The sequence below is a fragment of the Lepidochelys olivacea genome (genome assembly GCF_965140295.1).
Source record: "Lepidochelys olivacea isolate rLepOli2 genome assembly, chromosome: 6".
NCBI lineage: Eukaryota > Metazoa > Chordata > Testudines > Cheloniidae > Lepidochelys > Lepidochelys olivacea.
Window position 1 is genome coordinate 64287537 of NC_140416.1, and position 20880 is coordinate 64308416.

Here is a 20880-nt window from a genome sequence, read left to right on the forward strand (position 1 = left end):
TCACTTAGTGTTCATTCTTCCCTTCACTTGGAGCTGCAAATGTAAGAGCAAAGGGAGTTAACTTGCTGCATTCCCCAGGTCCTGGCCCTTTCTGAGAGGGCTGAGCCCTGCAATCCTTCCTCCTATGCGGCTGTCAAGCTCCCCCTTCCATTGCACTTACAGTTAGCTGCCACATGGCTCCAACAAGGGAATCCGCAGCATGTACCATTTTATCACCCTGGGACACCCTGGTGTCACCTATCTGTATATCCAGTGGAATTAGTGTGAGGCCTGATGGAGCCCCTGTGTTTTGAGGGCACCTGGAGACCTGGAAACATTTCTGCCTACACAATCGGCTGTAGCTCTAGAATTCTATATATTGCTTAAAGTCCTTTAAAACCTTTGTTCTGTGTATAAAGGATATCTTACATCTATCTGCCGGGAATGTGGAGCCACAGCGGCGCCTGGAGCTCTCAAATGAAGAGGTAACAAGAAGGAGATAGAGATTATAGAAAGCAGAGCTTCAGCTATTCTCTGTCCACTTCCCACCTAGAAAATCTAGTTGCTTGGTGAACCCCACTGGGTGTTTTCATCCTTGGTGATGGTTTAGGATGGTGCTTTGCTTTTGACTCTCACTGCCCACGAATGATGGTGGAGGGTCCTGGGTACTAGAAAAGGGGGAGCTTTGCTCAGACAGTGGTGAGCCCTACTGGTGATTTGCTCTTCTGATTTGACTATTGGAGGGGACAGACAGTTCTTTGTATCTTTCTGTTTCTGACCCTGAAATAAGCATTGCCATTTCCCTTGGGCAAGGCGGCTGCTTTTGAAGATTTTGCTCAATTTGTCAAGATGATAAACTCATAGAAAGAAAAAGAAATGCGGTAGGACTGCAGTGAATCACATTATTTTACTAACTAGTTAGAATGCCAAACTTCCTTTGTTGCAACCTCAAGTTTCCTCCAAAACTCTTCTCCCAACAGCATGTGCTCCAGTGCTGGCACAAAAGTGCCAGGATGTAGTGTTTACTGCAATGATATGGCTCTCCACCCTAACACCAGAAGCAAAAAGGAGAATAATTGTCCTCCCAACAAACCACTCTACTAATGGCTGAGTGGGACTTACCACCATGTTGCCCTCTACTGTCAATAGGGGGGCCCTTAGACATCTTCTTTCATGGCTTCAATCTCGCAGGTTACCTCGGTTTACAGATGGCCTGTGATGAAAGAAGTGAGGCAGAAGATGCCTTGAGTACCAGTTGCAAAAGCCTCTGGGTGAATTTGGCCAATTATCATAAAGATCTTTTAACACAAGAGCGGCCATGCTGGGTCAGACCAAAAGTCTATCTAGCCCAGTATCCTGTCTTCCAACAGTGGCCAACGCCAGGTGCCCCAGAGGGAATGAACAGAGCAGGTAATACTCAAGTGATCCATCCCCTGTCACCCATTCCCAGCTTCTGGCAAACAGAAACTTGGGACGCCATCCCTGTCCATCCTGGCTAATAGCCACTGATGGACCTATTCTCCATGAACTTATCTAGTTCTTTTTTGAACCTTGTTATAGTCTTGGCCTTCACAACATCCTCTGGCAAGCAGTTCCACAGGTTGACTCTGTGTTGTATGAAGAAATACTTTCTTTTGTTTGTTTCAAACCTGCTGCTTATTAAGCATATTATTCTGTGGCTTTATGGGGAAATGAAAAATTGTTTTTTTAACTCCACTATAGCATCTGCAAAATCTTGATGAGTGAATTTGTTTTGAATGGTTGGCAGCCTGATTAACCTGGGCAGTCTGTGCCTTGCTGCTGATTCCTGTTGTGAGGGAATTTCTAGTTATTTTGCAGATTTAGACTGAGTTATTTGCATTTGTGGCAGCACAGAATTATATCTGGTGGGGAACAAACACAAGGTCGTCTTTGCTCAGATTTCATCCTGTGGCACTCGTTGAGGTACTGGAGGTGTTGGGTGAATTTTTAACCACAGTCTGTGATTTAGTCCCATGTCCCTCCTGTTTGCTAAAGGTCATTTGGGAAGAACTAGGTCCATTGTTGGTGGAAATTGTCATTGCCTCCTTTGTAGAGCACAAGTTGCCATCTGCTTTGAAGGACACTTGCATATGCCCTTTACAAAAGAAACCTTTGCTTGACATTAACAATATGAGCAATTATTTAACCATTTTAATATTCCCTCTTTTGGGCAAGATAACTGAAAAGGTTGCAAAAAGATGCTCTTATGGTATCTAGGTGCCTCAGATCTTCTTGGCCCTTGTCAGTTTGGTTGCATACTTGTGTACGGTACAGAAACACAACTTGATGGATAATGAATGATCAGGTGTCCACACTAATATTATTAGATCTATCAACTGCCGTAATTGCAGTTGACTTTGAGTTGTTTATGACTGGCCTACAGGCATAGGTAGCAATTGATGGGGCTGCTCTTGAGTGGCTCTGTTCCTTTTTGGCTGAGAGGACCCACAGAGTTATATTGGAAAATTGCTCATTGACCTTGAAGTCATTCTTGTACGGGATTCTATTGTGTCGCTTCTCTTACTCAGTAAGTATATGGGACTCTGAGTGGAGTTAATGAGGAGGATGGGCTGAGGGCTCAGTCTGGTTAAAATGGAGGTGATAATGGCAGGCTGGGGGAACAAGTAGAAGGAGATAGCAGAAATTATATCTGCCCTCTTTACTAATCAGTGGAGCTGTTTTAGCTGGAGCTTACTTGATTAACTGGGAGGTAGCTGATGACAGGAAGTTCTCCATGAGCACCCCCTACTGCCGATTTTGGGCTCCACACACCACTGTGGTCCAAAATCATAGGCACCGACTCCGTGGGTGCTCTCGGGCTGGAGCACCCATGGAAAAAACATAGTGGGTGCTGAACACCCACTGGCAGGCCCCTCCTTCCCCTTAGCACCTGCGCTGCCGGGGGGCCTCTCCAATCAGCTCCTCCCCATCTCCCCAGCGCCTCCCGCCCGCTGCGATCAGCTGTTTGGTGGTGTGCAGGAGGCACTGTGGGGGAGGAGGAGCGGAAGGCAGGAAGAGGCAAGGGAGAGGGTGGAATGGGGCAGGAAGAGGCAGGGCGGGAAGAGGTGGGGTGAGGGCGGGGCTGGGTGACATCAGGGAAGATTTCCCCAGATGCTGGGGAGTGGAAGGGACCAACCCCTTCCGGCTGCTGGGACAGTGCTCTGCAGCATGGCCAGCTGGTGGCTGCCTGAGAGAGCCTGGCTGGGAGGTAGCTTCCACTCCCTGCCTGGGCTTGGGTGCCAAGGACCAGGGACGAGCGAGCCGGAGCTCCACCTTCCTGCATGTTTCCAACTTGCTCAGCTGCAGTCCCCGGTGGCTGAGCCTGGGCAGGGAGGAGAAGCTGCCTCCCCAGACAGGGAGCGGAAGTCACCTCCCCAGCCAGGCTCTCTCAGGCAGCTGTCGGGCTGCGGGGCAGCAACCAGGAGGGGACAACTTTAGAAGTGGCTCCCTTCTGCTCCCTGCCCCGGCTCCATCCTGCCAGGGAGAGCAGCAGGACATGCCGGGGGATAGGGGGTGGGCAGGAGCAGCGGGAGGACAGAGCGCCCCCTTCCTGCAGGTAACGTGCAGTGGGGAGAGTATGGTGGCCCAGGGCTGGGCGTGGGGGAGCGGTTGGTCAGGGGGACATGTGACCTCCCCTTTATATCATGCCTCCTAGTATGGGGAGGCACCAGTTGTCTATGGAGCGCCCTTGGGAGGGGACAGAATGGGGGCAGGAAGAGGTAGGGCAGGGGTGGGGCCTTGGGGGAAGGGATGGAATGGGGGCAGGGCCTGGGATGGAACTGGGGTCGACCCCGCCCCAAAATTGGGAAGTCGGTGCCTATGTCAAAAATAACCCCTATCTGATGTCCTTCAAGGTGTGCTGCAAGGCCCATCTGTGTTCCCAGGCATAGGGTTGGAGCATGGGTGGAAAGGGCTAGGACAAGGGTTTTCAAACTTTCCTAATGTGGACCTCATCCTAACAGTGGGATTATCGTGAGGAGCCCTCCCCTCCCAACTCGGTGGCAACTACTGCAATTGTTTACATGACAAAGAGTATGTCTAATGAATTTTTAGCATTTTTTAATGCAAGTCAGCAGTTGGAAATAAGGACATAAGCCAGCACCCTGTGACAAGGAAGCTGTCCACCGACCACCAACAAGGGGTCACCACCCACATTCTAAGAATGGGCTTTGAGACAGAATGGGGTTTTGGTTTTTCTCTATACTGTAGCTTGTGGCTGGAGTTTGTTAGGTGGTCGGGCTGATTGCATTGCTTGTCTTCTATTGTGCAGTCCTGTATGAGATGTTTTCAAGGATCGCACTCTAGTTGGTGGAGAGATGCCTTTTTTCCCCCTCTTCCTTTTAGAAATAAATAAAAGTGGTGGTCTAAGGGCATGGTTACATTACGGGCACTATAGCGGCACAGCTGTAGACACTTCCTACATCGATGGACATGGTTTTTCCGTAGGTAATCCACCTCTCCGAGGGGTGGTAGCTACGTCAATGGAAGAATTCTTCCAGCGACCTAGCCTCATGTACACTGGGGGTTAGGTCAGCTTAACTATACCACTCAGTATGAATTTTTCACACCCCTGAGTGGCATAACTAGGTCAGTCTAAATTTTAACAGTAGACCAGGCCTGAGGGGTCCCCACACAGTCAGAAAGCCAAGTGGGTTGCACTCAGGGATTGGTTCCACAGGGCTGCCCCATTGCCCACCTACACTATGCAGTAATTGTTCATGTTTAAACTCACCTGTAACTTTACTCCAGCTACATTTGAGTTTCTGCCTCTGGTAATGTAATGGTGATCAGCTCCACACTGACTGTTATGGTGAAACTCACTTAACATATGGTCAGCTTGTGTAGTCATCCGTTACTTTCATGGCTGCCTCCTGGACATGCAGGTATAATGCAAATTGCCACCTTTGCCAATTTTCTTGAGTGAAAGACAAAAATATGCCCCTGTGACGTCCTGTCATGCTGTGGTGGCCCTTTGTGTCTTTCTTTCTTTCTGTTGCTGATGTTACAACACAAAAAGAGATTTTCCCCTAACTGGTTGAACTGGGGATTTAAGAGTTAACCTTGGCCCTTTGGGCACCAGCTGTGATACAGCAAGCTCTATGTACAGGGTCTTCCTTGCTAGCCCTCTTTGTTCATTGGTTCTGTGACGGCTTTCTGTTACCTACAGCTGGAAAACCGGGGAGTGGGGAGCCTGCTCAGCCACCTGCGGGGGAGGTACCCAAACACGTTCCGTTTACTGCATGTCATACAATGGACAAGCCTCCCAGGGGGTGGTGGACGATGCCAAGTGCATGGCCTTTGCGGAGCAGCCCCGCAGCACGCAGCCCTGCAACATGCGACAGTGTGCAACGTGGAGCGCAGGGCCCTGGTCAGAGGTGAGTTTACCCTTTGAATGCAATGTACATATCGGACAACCACCCTCTGAGCTAGCACACCAGGGATTGCACCAGGGACCTTCAGAGCTAGAAGTGTGAAATGCTACAGCTTGAGCTAAAGAGACAGGTTCTCCACCTAGGGCTGCAACAGACTTAGATCCTGTGCAGATTGGGCAGAGAAAGGGACTTGTAGAACATACTCTGTGCAGACGGAGGACCAAATCCTGCCTTGGTCCTTAATCTACAAAGGCATTACACTAAACTGTATGTCTGGGCAGAGTTCAGTCCATACACGATATTGCGAGTTGGATTGTTGGTGCCTTGGTGTATTTGTGTCTCCACAAGGGGGAACTCTTTGAACCACTTACATGCAAGCCTGCCAATGAGGAAGACATTTGAAATCCTTGAAGCATAGAAAGGAGAGATGGAGGACACCTATTAAATCCTGTCTAATCCATCTTCAGTGCAGGGCTGAAATTTATTCTCCTGAATTTACGTTCAGTCCAGCAGTACAGCCTGGCAACATTTGTATTGCTGTGTTGAGACATTGCATTGCCTGAAAAGGTGCACCATAGAATCATAGAAGATTAAGGTTGGAAGAGACCTCAGGAGGTCATCTAGTCCAACCTCCTGCTCAAAGCAGGACCAACCCCAGGTAAATCATCCCAGCCAGGGCTTTGTCAAGCCGGGCCTTGAAAACCTCTAAGGATGGAGATTCCACCACCTCCCTAGGTAACCCATTCCAGTGCTTCACCACCCCCCCTAGTGAAAAAGTTTTTCCTAATATCCAACCTAGACCTCTCCCGCTGCAACTTGAGATGATTGCTCCTTGTTCTGTCATCTGCCACCACTGAGAACAGCCTAGCTCCATCCTCTTTGGAATCCCCCCTTCAGGTAGTTGAAGGCTGCTATCAAATCCCCCCTCACTCTTCTCTTCTGCAGACTAAATAAGCCAAGTTCCTCTGCCTTTCCTCATAAGTCATGTGCCCCAGCCCCCTAATCATTTTCGTTACCCTCTGCAGGACTCTCTCCAATTTGTCCACATCATTTCTGTAGTGGGGGTGGGTGGGGGGAGGCAAAACTGGATGCAGTACTCCAGATGTGGCCTCACCAGTGCCAAATAGAGGGGAATAATCACTTAGAATCATAGACTTTAAGGTCAGAAGGGACCATTATGATCATCTAGTCTGACCTCCTGCACAACGCAAGCCACAGAATCTCACCCAGCAACTCCTGTAACAAACCCCTGACCTATGTCTGAGCTATTGAAGTCCTCAAATAGTGATTTAAAGACTTCAAGATGCAGAGAATCCTCCAGCAAGTGACCTGTGCCCCATGCTGCAGAGGAAGGTGAAAAATCCCCAGGGCCTCTGCCAGTCTGCCCTGGGGGAAATTCCTTCCCGACCCCAAATATGGCAATCAGCTAAACCCTGAGCATGTGGGCAAGACTCACCAGCCAGACACCCAGGAAAGAATTCTCTGTAGTAACTCAGATCCCACCCCATCTAACATCTCATCACAGGCCGTTGGGCATATCTACTGCTAATAGTTGAAGATCAATTAGTTGCCAAAATTAGGTTATCCCATCATATCATCTCCTCCATAAATTTATCAAGCTTAATCTTGAAGCCAGATGTGTCTTTTGCCCCCACTGCTTCCCTTTGAAGGCTGTTCCAGAACTTCACTCCTCTGACGGTTAGAAACCTTCATATAATTTCCAGTCTAAACTTCCTGATGGCCAGTTTATATCCATTTGTTCTTGTGTCCACATTGCTACTGAGCTTAAATAATTCTTCTCCCTCTGTGGTACTTATCTCTCTGATATATCCCTCAATCTGCTGGCAATGCTCCTACTAATGCAGCCCAATATGCCGCTTAGCCTTCTTGGCAACAAGGGCACACTGTTGACTCATATCCAGCTTCTTGTCCGCTGTAATCCCCAGGTCCTTTTCTGCAGAACTGCCACTTAGCCAGCCTGTAGCAGTGCATGAGATTCTTCCATCCTAAGTGCAGAACTCTGCACTTGTCCTTGTTGAACCTCATCAGATTTCTTTTGGCCCAATCCTCCAATTTGTCTAGGCCACACTGGACCCTATCCCTATCCTCCAGTGTATCTACTTCTCCCCCAAGCTTAGTGTCATCCATGAACTTGCTGAGGGTGCAATCCATCCAATCATCCAGATCATTAATGAAGATGTTGAACAATGTAATATGACAGTGTGGCATAACATCATGGCATTGCAATTCCTGAAACAGATTCAGGACTCTACATTTGTCTTGAAAGATGCAGGAAAAATATATAAATATGGAGATTGCCACAGATTCCAGAATGGTTTGGATACTAGGAATCATGACAGTGAAATTAAAAGAGGAATGTCGCATTGAAAAACACTAAAAAATATATATAAAATGTAATTTCTAGCATAGCGGTCACAACACAGCCCCACCATGTGAAAAAACAGAGAGTTCCTGTTCTCCCTCTGTCATCAGGAGAAACCAATTAGGAGCCAGAATGTGGATCACTTGAGTGTGACAAGGTCTTTGGGCCGGGGATCTGGACAATGCAAGAACCTATGTTCTCTTCCCTGCTCTGAAATACTTACCTTATGCTGATTTCTGGATCCGGCCCACCAGTTGTTTTAATCCGGCCCTCGAGCTCCCGCTGGGGAGTGGGGTCTGGGGCTTACCCCGCTCCGGCGCTCCAGCTGGGAACCAGAGTCGGGGGCCGCTCCATGCAGCTCCCAGAAGCAGCGACATGGCTCCCCTCTGGCTCCTACATGTAGGGGCAGCCAGAGGGCTCCGTTCTGCACACTGCCCCCACCCGAAGTGCAGCCCCTGCAGCTCCCATTGGCCAGGAACCACGGCCAATGGGAGCTGTAGGGGTGATGCCTGCGGACGGGGCAGCATGCAGGGCCGCCTGGCTGTGCCTCCACGTAGGAGCTGGAGAAGGAACACACCACTGCTTCTGGGAGCTGCTTGAGGTAAGCACCGCCCAGAGCCTGAGCCCTTGAGCCTCCCCCCGCACCCCAACCCCCTGCCCCAGTCCTGATCCCCTCCCACCCTCCAAATGCCTCCAGCCCAGAGCACCCTCCTACACCCCAAACTCCTCATCCCCAGCCCCACCCCAGAGCCTTCACCACCTGCCAGAGCCCTCACCCCCCCCTCACATCCCTCCCACTCCAGCCCGGAGCCCCCTCCTGCACACTGAATTCCTCATTTCTGGACCCACCCTGGAGCCCACACCCCCAACCAGAGCCCGCACCCTCTCCCACACCCCAACCCCAATTTTGTGAGTATTCATGGCTCGCCATACAATTTCTATTCCCAGATGTGGCCCTTGGGCCAAAAAGTTTGCCCACCCCTGCACTAACATCATAACCTGTAGCTCGTGTGTATCACTTTGCATCAGTAGATCTCAAAGCACATTACAAAGAGGGTCAGTATCCTCATCAATGGGGAAACTGAGAGGTGAAGTGACTTGCCCAAGTCACCTAGCAAGCTAGTCGCAGAGTCAGGAATAGAACCCAAGTCCCAGGCCAATGCCCTGTCCATCAGGGTACTCTGACTCCTATATAGCCAAAGAATGATGGCATCCCAGTAACATATGCATTAGGCTGCTTCTCCGATGGTGGTTCATACTGTACGTTTTCAAAGCTGACTTCTATTTTGAAATTGGGGAGCAGAGCCAGGAAGCTCAGAGGTACCTGGCTGCATTCCCTGTAACAATCAGGCCCCTTCTTGCAGTGCTCAGCCAGCTGTGGAGAGGGTGTTCAGACCCGAACTGTCACCTGCAGAACCGAGTTGGGATCTCAGACTCAAGACTTTGCCTGCCTGACACAGCCTAAACCACTCCTCAGACAGCCCTGCAGCAAGGAGAATTGCATCCAGAAAATTGGTTGGCACATTGGAGTCTGGGGCCTGGTGAGTGTCGTACCCTCATGGTGCTCGCTTCATCAGTTAACTTGTACTCAAGCAGTGTTTCTCACATATTGCGCTGTGACTGAATTGGTCCGCATGTTGGTTGAGGCCAGGAGCACATACTCCTTCGTTATCAGCTCCATGGCTCAGTGTCACAGCTTGTGTCTTCTCCAAAAACAAGCCCTCTGGGGGGATCAATGTTTTAGTGACTGTGGCAGCATGCAGCTGATACACTGAAATAATCCACTCCTGTTGCTTCGTTATTCCCATTTCTGTGACACCATTATCAACATCACAGCTACCCATTTGAATGTGACAGATGGAGTATGAGAGAGGCTCCATCTCTATTTCGCTGGTCATCATGTTTGGTGAATTGAAGTATGTTTCTGAAAGGGTTCAGGGTAACCCAATTTAGACAGAGGGTCGCCTGCCTTTAGATAGAGGGCCAAACTGTGTTTAGCCTGACTTGTGGTCAGGAACAGCACCAAAGCTAGTAGACAATTTCCCAAACTCAATTTTGCCCCATCTGTGCCAGCTGAGTTAGCCTGAACTGGCTTAAAAGATGCTAAGCACAGTTCCTGGCACCATGTAGATGGGGCCTTAACAAAGCTAGGTGAGCCCTTATGCCTTAATCTGGTCCTGTCTGTTGCATAGGATTCCAACAAAATGAGGGAACGAGCACTTGGTTTGGGTGTCTAATTTTGAAAATGATGTCCTTTACCTGATTAAAGGCGAGAAGCAGATGTTTTACACAGATACTTAATCCCCCTTCCCCGACTTCCTTGCCTTCATTCCTGGCTGCTGCCAATCCCCCCCTGCCACCCCCACCTTACTTCCTAGCAAGGGTGGTAATGCCAGTCAGCTATGCTACCAGAACCATCAAACCTGGTTGCTCCATTGTCAGCCCCATTGAAATTTGGTACTTGGCCCCAGAGAAGACGTTAGGACTCTGCCTACCAGGGCCGTTGGACGCCAGTAACAGACAAATTGCTACTAGCCATGTTCAACAGTTCTGGGTTGGTCACACCGTCATTCAGCAGGCTGCCATGGGCTATGCTTTGGCATGTTTTGCCAGCAGCTAACCATATTCCTGGTCAGCATGCCAGGCTCGTGGAGTTACTGTATTCTGTCTCCCTGCTCTCTCATCTCATCTTTCTGCCCAAGTGTTCGAAGAGCTGTGACTCAGGCATCCGAAAACGCCAGGTCATCTGTGCTGATGGCGATTCCAAATTCTACCCCCCTGAGACGTGCAAGGCCAGCCAGCCGCAGACCCCAGCCGTGCTGGGAAGCTGCAACACTCAGCCCTGCTATCTGCCGCAGCGTAAGTGACATTACTAGACCTCTGGATTTTCCTAGGATGTTCCTGCTTTTGAATAAAAATTCCCAGTATCTCATGCCAGCAGGGCTGATTGTTTCAAAGCCTCTGCTCCTTGCCTGCCCATTTGTGCAACTTTCATAGAGCAGCTAGTTTACTCCATCTTCCCGCGGTGCCTGGAATGGGTTTCCTGCTTCCTGTGCTGTCTGAAACGTGTGAATCAAGCACGTGAGCAACACCAGTGCCTACCCCTTTTGAGACTGATGCTTTTAATTCCTGTATTTCCCTTGCCTGTCTGATGGCCTCTGTCCTGGGTGACACTGAGGATTGCATCAGGGACCACCAGAACTAAAAGTGTGAGTCTCTGCCACGTGGGCATGGCTCTGTAGCTGGGGGTTGTAACGGTCTCATCCTCTGTGGATCAGGTGTAGACAAGGGCACACAACACACTGACCAGGGTGTTGTTACAAACACTTGCTCTCCATACTTCTCCCTCCAGCCAGATAGGAGAATCAAACCAAATGTACCAAAACCTGCCCTACTGTGTCTATCGCCTCAGAACTAGGGGCATTGCTTTGACGTTTCATCCAGTCCAAGCTGTCTATCAGCATGGATGCTCTGAGCAAACAAAATTCCTCATTGGCTTCAGGAGCTTTGAGGTCTCCTGTTAGCTATGTTAATGCTATGATTCCACCCTCAAATCCATAGGACCCACTCCTGATTGGTTCATTTATCAAGTCTGTTTGGCTTCAAGCAACAGCAGCCTAACAATGGGCCCCAGAATTAGTTACCTGAAGTCTCACATGACAGAGCAGACAGTGTTTCACCATTGCTTATAGTGCTAACTGTAGGCATCTTTGTTAATCCATCTTACTGTCTCACTATCCCCTGCAGGGCAATTAATTTTTGGCACACTGTGAGAGATGTCCAGAGTTAGGATATTGCCCCTCCTGGCCTGAAAGCTAAAGGCTGCAGAGATGTTGCTGCCCACAGCTGTGTCATGGCAGATCCATGATTCGACATGTTTCAACATGTCATCTGGTTGGCTAGGGTCTGTCTTTCTCTCCCTCCTCTGGCCTTATAGGAATGTGGCCGTGGATTATGCAGGTTGACAGAGAACGATGCCAAGCTCCTCCCACACTGGGTCCCCCCAGGATTTGGAATAATTTTGTGGACACTTTATCCCAATCTGAATATTTCTTCTCCTGTCCAATCCCATGGCACAGGTGAATACAGACACCTGTATTCACTGACTAGTCCAACCCACTGCCTATATTCTGTCATTTGTCCATCTCCTTGCAGAGGTTCCCAGTATGCAGGACACCACAGGCTATGACATCAGCCGAGAGTACTTGCTGACCCGCTACTACCCAGACAGTGGCACTGCAGGTTTGGAAGTTGTGTGTTTTCTTTTATGATGTCCTCTTTACTGTTTTCTTTATGTGGCTTCCATGGGCTGCCAGGAATTGTAGGGTGAGGAACAATTTACAGATCCCTTTATATCTATATTGAGTTGTATCTAGATACAAATTCAAAAAGGAATGTATATATGTGTGCGTAAATCCTAGACTTTGATATGGGTGGCATTAGGCATAGGGTAAATGGAGTGCCTCTTTGGCAGTCATGTCCAAGAGGTTGCCAGGAGAATAATAAGTTTACTATGGTCCCTTGCCAGCAGGCCAGTTCCAAACCTTTCTTCGCCACCTGCAGACTTGCTCCCCATCTTATCTCTAGAAGAGTTCCCCTGTTTCCACTCAGTTGTGTGCTGCAGGCATCTTTAGGTTTCAAGTCTGACCCAGAATCTTGCATTGGCAGCTCCAGTGCCTTATTTTGAACCACTACTGCAGCGGATACAAAAGATATTTGGGAACTAAAGACACCCAGAGAATCTGAGAGAACAGGGAACCCCCATTTGGGGGAGAAAGTGAAACAGGTGGGGGGCATCTCAGGTCTGTTACTGAGCTGGGTGTGTTTGTAGAAGGGAGGGAGTAGCCAGCAAGTGATTTGAGGTGACTGATGCCATATTCAGTCTTCACGAAGGTCATCATTCCTTTGAAGGCCAGTCCGTGTGTATTGAGAAACCTGCTAAACACTTGCCTGCAGTCACTTTATAATAGGAATATTTGAGGGGGGAAACTGCCCATATGATGTAGCTAACAGTGTTTCCTGGACTAGTGGGAGGACAGGAAGAATATTGTTAGAGACCATTTCTTAAGGGTAATAGGTCATCTGGTAGCACAGTAATCTTAAGGAACCAGAATTCATTGTGAATGGGAACCAAAGCTTCAATCAGGAAGTTCCCTGTGACTTTCTCCCAGGTGGAAAATGTACGTTAACAAGTCTGGCCTCAGAGTCGGACTGGTAGAGGACTTCTTTCATCTATCAATGTGCTTTGAACAGAGGCAGAGGAAACAGAGACTGGATTTTGTTGCCCACCTGAAATGGCTGCATGCATTAAGGAATTTTCTTTTCAGTTTATAGCAATGAAAGAACAATCCAAGGTAGCTCCACACACCATCAGCTCCAGCCCAATGAGGACCATAGCTCTAACTTCTTGCCTCTTCGTTGGGAATCCCACTCAAGCTCTTCAGGATCCCGGCAGTTCAGCTCCCATCAGGATATTGCCACAGGGACTGGCCCTTGGGACTGCAGCCAGAGCCCTCATGGCTGCTGCTCAGATGGCCGCACTCCGGCTTCTGGCCCTTTTGGGCAAGGCTGCCCCTTCAGCACATGCCATCAGAGCAGGTTAGATGAAACAGTGAGGTTTGGGCTGGCAGAGTTGATGATTATAGACTGCCTTTGTTGGGTCAGGGTTCCAGATAAGACAGATTTTGCTAAGCCCTTTGTCTTTTCCCTGCAGGTATGGATGTTGCCCTGATGGAATATCAGCTGCCCAGGGCCCCAACAATGTGGGTTGCACACAATATTACAGTGATGTTTATGTGAGCAGAAACAGGCCCGCTGCAGCCTCCCCAGCGGTAAGTGCCAGAACTCTCTAGAACCTTTTACTAATAATATTGAGATCTGGTTGAAATAGCACATTGTTTTCAGGGTTTGGCTCTGGCCCTGGAGACTGAGGTTTTTGGCTCCTGTTCTACGCTTTCTTTATGTCTCCTGACAATAACTCTGGGGAATTGATAGAGGGATGATGCTAGATGCCCACAAAGCCAACATTCCTATCTGCTGCCACTCAGTGAGCCCCACTGGAATTCCCTCGTGCAATGGGTCCCGGGTAGTGGTGTAGAAGCTGCAATTTGTGCTGCTGGGTTGACGAGTGGAGCATCCTCGTTTGGGGAAGAGACTCAATATTCCTTATTATAGGACACTGAACCAAACTCCCTCTCTCAAGGCAACTGGAAATCAGCAGCACTGCATGTGGAGAGGGAAGTATTTGATTATTGGGCCTGTGTTTGATGTATGGTTCCTGCCATTCTATGAGGCTAACTTAGATATGATTGTTTTTTTCTGAAAATGTAAGTTGATAGGTCTTTGCAGTGGGAGATGCTAGATTCCGGACCTGTGTAGAGTCAGTTTGGGCTAACAAGGTGGTTCGTGGTCCAGAACAGGTTAGCAGGGCATGCCAAAATGCAAACAGGGACAGATGGCTTAAGCGATATCGAGAGTTTCACACTTCGAAGTTGCCCATTTTAACCTAACCTAGGTGAATAATGACTGAAATTCCATACCATTCAATTATCCGGTGGTCTATGTGACATGAGACAGTGATCCCCATCCCATTCCTTGTGGACAGGGGAGAACGCCACCATCGCCACTGGCAGTTCCCCTCTTCGCAGTCTCAACAGAGTAGCCAAGGGCAGGAGTGGCCACAGAGAAAGAACTCCCTTCTTATCCCTAGAGTTGATTCCTTCAGGCACATTGGTGGGCAGCATAGGGAGGCTTGCACTGCCCCGGAACTTGCTGTCTCTGTTCTGGAGATAAGCAGAGAATCTCTTGGCTCCAGTGCTGTCAGTCTAGCTCCCCCCGCTGGCATGACACTTACTCATAGAAAATCAAAGTTGATAATGGCTCCTCGAGCTGCTAGACCAATCCAGTGGGCAAACTGTATGATTTCTCACCTGTGCAGCAGCTGGTGCGGTAGCAGTAGCTGCCCAGTAACTTTTGGCTTTGAATTCCTTTCACTAAGGCAAGCCAAGCTTTGTCCCAGCAGAACCCGTCTGATGAGTGTCGAGGGTCTTTCTATGGCTGCTGCTATGACAACATTGCTTCAGCTTCAGGACCTCAAGGGGAAGGATGCCTCAATAGACCCAGCCAACGTAAGTGATGTTTTGGCTTCCTGCTTTAGAAATGTGCCTCCCCTGAAAGGAAAGTCCCACAGACTATAATAGAAAATGTGAAGCTTTGTATAGGGTTTTTTACCTATCCTGTAAAATGTAATAAAAAATACTCTCCCTGCAATAGGATTCTGTATGATGGTTGGAAAAAAACATTAGAGAAATTCCTATCAACCCCTATTAACTTTCTTTAGAATCCTATTGATTTCATCTCTGTTGGAGTCTATAGGACTTCCTCGTAAGGGCCACTCTGCAGGCCAGGACTCACGCATGCATCCCTGCTTGCATTGATCCCTGTCAGTTGCCTTGATCCATGACAAGCTAGGAATCATCCTATTATCAGTAGGCCATATCCTACCCCCCAAACAATCCTATTGACCCCAGTATGGTTTCAGGGCTATAATTAGGGGTTGAACATGTCACTTAAGGCTTCAATTGAAGATTTGAAGCCACATCTCTGAGTAGCAAAAAGAAAAGGAGTACTTGTGGCACCTTAGAGACTAACCAATTTATTTGAGCATAAGCTTTCGTGAGCTACAGCTCACTTCATTGGATGCATACTGTGGAAAGTCTCTAAGGTGCCACAAGTACTCCTTTTCTTTTTGCGAATACAGACTAACACAGCTGTTACTCTGATCTCTGAGTAGGGGGCACTGCAGAGCCATGGTGCTCCAGGAGGAGCTCCAGGGAAATTGTTACTCAGTTTTGTTCCTTTAGCTCAGAGGAAGTGCTGTTTGCCCCATTCTAGGATAGAGCTACTCTGTCCCCCAGGACACCAGCTGTACTTGGCAGAGTAGTATCAGGAGTGTGCTATTACATCGCCTTCCCCAACCCCCTTCTCGAGCACAGGGACAGCCACTGGGAGCATTTCTGCCCAGCCATCCCCGGGAAGGGACAACTTCTTGCACACTCCTCCTCACCCCTATAGTGGCCACTTTGTAATCTGGGCCATAGCATCTGAAGCTGCTTCTCTGATGCATCCTAGCTCTAGGGAGTCAGAACAGTGCCTGTGAGCCAGCAGGAAGCCCAAGGTTCATAGGGCCACGGGATTACATTTACTCCTTTGTCCTAGCATGTGGGGGCCAGAGCACCTTGTGTTACCCTAGGTTTTGTGGCCAGTTCTGGTTCCAAGCCTCGGGTGGATGACCTTGGAATGACACCCTCCCTCTCCAGTCCTAAAGCAGGAACCCCAGAGCTCAAGAATAACTCACAATAGTGTAACACTGTGCTGGGCTATAAAACCTAAATGAACACCAGCAGCCCCTGGGAGGTAAGTGATGGTATCTCCATTTTACACATAAGGAACTGAGACACAGAGAGGTGAGAGTGTCTTGCTCAAGGTTACCCTGGGAATCAAGGACAGAGTTAGGAACAGAACCCCAATCTCCTAGCTGGGTATGCTACTCATGAGATCATTCTCCTTCCACGGACAGCAGCCTTGGGTAGCATGGCGATAAAGCTATCGGGGCTATGTGCTCAGTAAAAAGGGGACCCAGGAGTCAACCCTCACAATCAGATCTTTTTCTTTTCTGCCGTTTGTTCGTAGCTTATCCTGTCAAGTGTCTGCTGCCCAGTGCCCAGGGCCCCTGCACAGACTGGACCACTCGCTGGTACTTTGTAACTGCTGTCGGCAAGTGCAACCGGTTCTGGTATGGTGGTTGCCATGGCAACACAAACAACTTTGCCTCAGAGGAGGAGTGCATGAGGGCCTGCCAAGGCTCCATTGGAACAAGCAGTGTGGGGCACCAGCACCACAGGGGGACTTCGCACATCCACTCTGGCTCCCACCCACGAGAGGGAGAAGCCCAAGGACAGCCGCAGCCATCTGCAAGAGGGACTGAGAGTCATAGCCAAGGAGGAGGAACACGAGGGTCCTTCCATGTTGTCCAACCTGGGCCTGATAGCCATACGGCATGGCAGGGCACAGGGCTGCACCACAGGGAGAACGGCTGGAGCAGGACCATGAATGTGGATATACTGCCAGAGTCTTCACAGAGGAATGGCACTTTGGTTAGCCAGCGCTGGGGCTCTCGTCACTCTTCAGCTCCTGGGGAAAGGAGGACAGACCAATCAAGCCAGCTGCATGGGAGGGGAGAAACAATGGTGTCTGGGCACTCGGAGAGGCAGCTAACTGTCAATGGGCAGGTGGTACAGCATGAACATGAGCAGTGGCGGAGTTCCTCTGGAGCAGACACTCCGGGGGTGGATGGACTTGGGCATCGAACCTTGCCGGGTTCCACCTTGCAGCGAAGCTTGTACAGGTGATGTTTTTATACTACCTCGCTGTGATACCAAAGCACCAAGTGCCATCTTCTACAGGGGGAAATGTTTTCCAATCCACAACTAACTCACTCTCCTGAAATCTCCCACTACAGATTACTTACAATAGTGTCCCTGTGGAAAGCCAGCTGTCCATGCAATGGGGATGTCTAGTACCCACTTTACCTCTTCTGGGGCCCACTCCTGCACATCTCATACAGCCATTGACTTGAGTGGAAGTATTAGGTGTGTAAGGAATGCAGGATTTGGCCCTTAATCTCTATCCTTTATATCTAGTGGGCACTTTACAGGGATCCTTGTTGGCCAGCTCTGGCTCCCATTTAAATCAACAGGAGTTGTGCTTACTTACACCAGGGTTAAATTTGGCCCTGTGTGTGATTTCAAGACTTTATTTTGGCATGGTAGGGGAACAGCAGTGGGGTTAATACTGGAAATGGATCCAGATCCAGCTGATGAATGCCCCACAAATCCAAGGCATTTGAATTTCAGGATTTGAGAATTTGGTTCGATTGTAAGTCTAGAGAAAACACTAGCTTGGTGTCTTCGAGGACCTGGATTCAGATTTGATTTTGTTCTCCCAGACTAGGGTTTTAATGGTCTCTGCCTCTACCTCATCGATTGGCTGTCCACAGCATTTCAGCTTGTAAAGATTGGTCTTCTCCCCAACAGGAGAGGTCTAGCCCTGGATTGCCGAGCGCAGGCTTTCAAGCCTCTAGTCTCTAACAGAGCTATATATAACTGACCTCTGGGTTACTTAGCTCACTATTGTGTAGCTCCCATCCTGTCCTTAAGGCCTATCTTACAGGTATGTCTACGCTGGAGCTAGAGGCGTGATTTCCAACTTGGGTAGACATACCTGCACTAGCTTTGGTTGAGCCAGTGTGCTAAAAATAGAAGAGTAGCCACATCAGTGAGCGGGCATAGCTGCCCAAGTAGGTACCTATGATTTCAGACAGGATCATACATGGGCGGAAAGTCCCTCCTGCCACTGTGGCTACACTTCTCTGTTTGGCACTCACGCTCAATCAGAACTAACATGGGTATATCTACTGAAGCTGGAGATTATCCTTAGAGAAAACAAAGACAGGGTGGGGAAGCAAGAGATGGACACAGGGAGTGAAATCATCTCTATCTCTGTCAGAGTCATCCTGGAAGGAGCCGAGTCCTCTGTAGTGGAGGCAGCCTTGGGACAGACCATTCATCTTCTCTGCAAGGCAGGTTCTTCTCCCTTCCCCAGAATTGAGTGGCAGAAAGATGGGAAGCCACTATCATCTGACAGGTAAATCTGGTCCCATGTTGCAATTCCTGTTCCAACATCACGATCCCACCCCTCCCCCATTAGTTTGCAGAATCTTTTTTCTAGGACATTCTCAAAAAACAAAATACAAAGAAAATAACTTGGTAAACTGGAAAATCCCCTCCTAACTGAACCCTGCTACTAGGTGATACCAGAGAGGCCTAGGCATAGCAATAACAAATAGGCTGTTAATTGTTCAATGTGGTGCAGCTGAACACTTATGGATTATCACTTCACCAACTTTCAGCAACAACACCCAGTTCACAAGTGGTTACACAAGTGAGTTTTGAGTGCGAAGTCCTTTTCAGTGTTGTCGGAAGATGGTAGAGTTGCCCAGGAAGTGCATTAATAGCCAACCATGTATGTCTTGGGGAGCCTTAATGCTATCTGATTGCGGCTCATCCCATTTAAAATTTAACCTTGGAGAGAAACCCTTCTTAAATTTCAGCTTTACAGGGTTTTCTAGGAGGTCTCTTGTGGCAGTGTGTTGCCCAGCAGTCACTTTCTATTGTAAAAACTAAGGTGGGAATATTGAACAGTTCCCAGTTTTGTTTTACACTGGAGGGCCACACACTATGGCTGAAAGAGCAGCTCGGGACTTCAGGGGAGGGGACAATTTAAAACGGTCACAGTGTCTCCTCCCCCCCCTTTGTTTCCCCATCTCAGTTTCCTCTTTTGACAGCTGTCTCCCCTCCTCTCACCCATTCAATAACCTGGGGAGTTTTGTATTCCAGTGATGAGGACCCAGCCATTCACCACAGAGAGGTCACTGCAGCTGTGACATAAGCAGGCCCAATTGGCCCATCAGAATGTGGCTTTGGACAATCAGCACCCACAGCCAGGTTCTCATACGTAACGGCATGTGTTCCATCTGTAGGCATGCCTACCAGTCTGACAGTTCTTTGGTGATCAGCCGTGTCAGGGCTGAGGATGCTGGGATGTACACATGCATAACTTCAAATGGGAAGATGGAGAGCCGACAGATTCAGCTAAGGATCAAAGGTGACTCATTATCTTCCATTTAAAACCAGAATATTAATTCTTCTCTGTCCCTTTTTAAGAGTCATTGGTAACAGGAACAATTAAAGTCAGTTGCAGAGGCAACTTGTAATGGAACTTCTTTGAGTAGACGTAGCTGTGTATTCTGCGGAGGTGTGTGTATGCCCAGTGCACTGGCATTGGAGAACTTTGCCTAGCAATACTCACAGGAACTGCACTCGCGCCCTGCTCTCCTAGCCCCACCTCTGGCCATATAAGGGCAGCACCACCCCAGCCCCCTCAGTTTCTTCTCATGACCCGTGGCTAAAATTGGAGCTCCATCATCACTTGATAATTGCCTGGTCCGTTCATTCCCTCTGAAGCACCTGGCATTGGCCACTGTCGGAAGGCAGGATACTGGGCTAGATGGACCATTGGTCTGACCCAGTATGGCCATTCTTATGTGGTGTTTTTCACCTCGCGCTCTTGGTCTCGGTCTGAGAGACTTTTTCTTGTATGTAGTAGTAACTTAAGTTTAGTGTTAGTGTAATAATAATTGGAGTAGTTGGCTGCCGTCACCAGGGTTCAAGCATTGTCCATCATGTGGGAGGGCCATTTTACAGATGATTTTAAAGCAGATCAGGACTTCCTGAGGCGTGTGGCCACTACCCTAGGTATCCAGGCAGAATTCCTGCAGGAGAATATGGTATAAGCTGCTGGATATTCTCCAATCATCAGATCCAGGGAGAGTAAGCATCCCAATAAATGGGGCTCTTCTGAAGCCTGCAAAGGCACTCTGTTGCCTCCCACAGTGAAGCATTTGGAGAAGCAGGACTTCATTCCCATGCAGGATTTTGAGGGTTTCCACTCCCACCTGATTCCTAACTCTCTGGTGGTAACTGAAGCAAATGACAGGGCATGCTAGGGGAGGTATAAGTCTACCTCTAAGAACAAAGAGTCCAAGAGGATGGACTAATAGGAGGAAGGAAGATTTATCTCCTCTCTTTCCTGCAAATGCACATCGTGAACTAGCAGGCGTTGCTCTCTAAATATGATTTTGTCAATTGGATGGCCATGTCTATGTTCAAGGACAAGTTGCCAGAACCCTCTAGGGAAGAGTTTATGGTACTCATTGTGGAAGGCCGTATAGTGGCCAAGACCTCATTGCAGTCAGCTCTGGACATGGTAGATGCCATGGCCAGAATTATGGCATCAATTGTGACTACGAGGGCCTCATGGCTGCAGAATTTAGTCATTGAGCCTGATGTGCAGCAGATGGTTGAGGAATTACCATGTGGTGGACAGGTTTTGTTTTCAGAAAAAAATGACAAAACCCTGCACTCTTTTAAGGCTCCTCAACTACTTTACATGCTTTGGGACTTTAGGTGCTCTTGCCATGAAGAGTAACCCTGCAGCCACACCTTA

General features: G+C 48.8%; 1 protein-coding gene across 2 annotated transcripts in view; it reads left to right on the forward strand.

Moving 5' to 3' along the window:
- PAPLN (papilin, proteoglycan like sulfated glycoprotein) overlaps positions 1–20880 on the forward strand; it is a 74680-nt gene that overhangs the window by 41832 nt on the left and 11968 nt on the right. Inside the window, exons 12-22 of one of the 2 annotated variants that reach the window (XM_084629898.1) lie at positions 399–464; positions 5168–5375; positions 9120–9296; positions 10458–10614; positions 11911–11997; positions 13083–13353; positions 13469–13586; positions 14753–14882; positions 16447–17161; positions 18322–18459; positions 19355–19479. In XM_084629898.1, coding sequence (XP_084486024.1) covers positions 399–464; positions 5168–5375; positions 9120–9296; positions 10458–10614; positions 11911–11997; positions 13083–13353; positions 13469–13586; positions 14753–14882; positions 16447–17161; positions 18322–18459; positions 19355–19479 — 2192 coding nt within the window. The remainder of the gene's footprint in view (positions 1–398; positions 465–5167; positions 5376–9119; positions 9297–10457; positions 10615–11910; positions 11998–13082; positions 13354–13468; positions 13587–14752; positions 14883–16446; positions 17162–18321; positions 18460–19354; positions 19480–20880) is intronic. The other variant, XM_084629899.1, reaches the window with a different exon arrangement.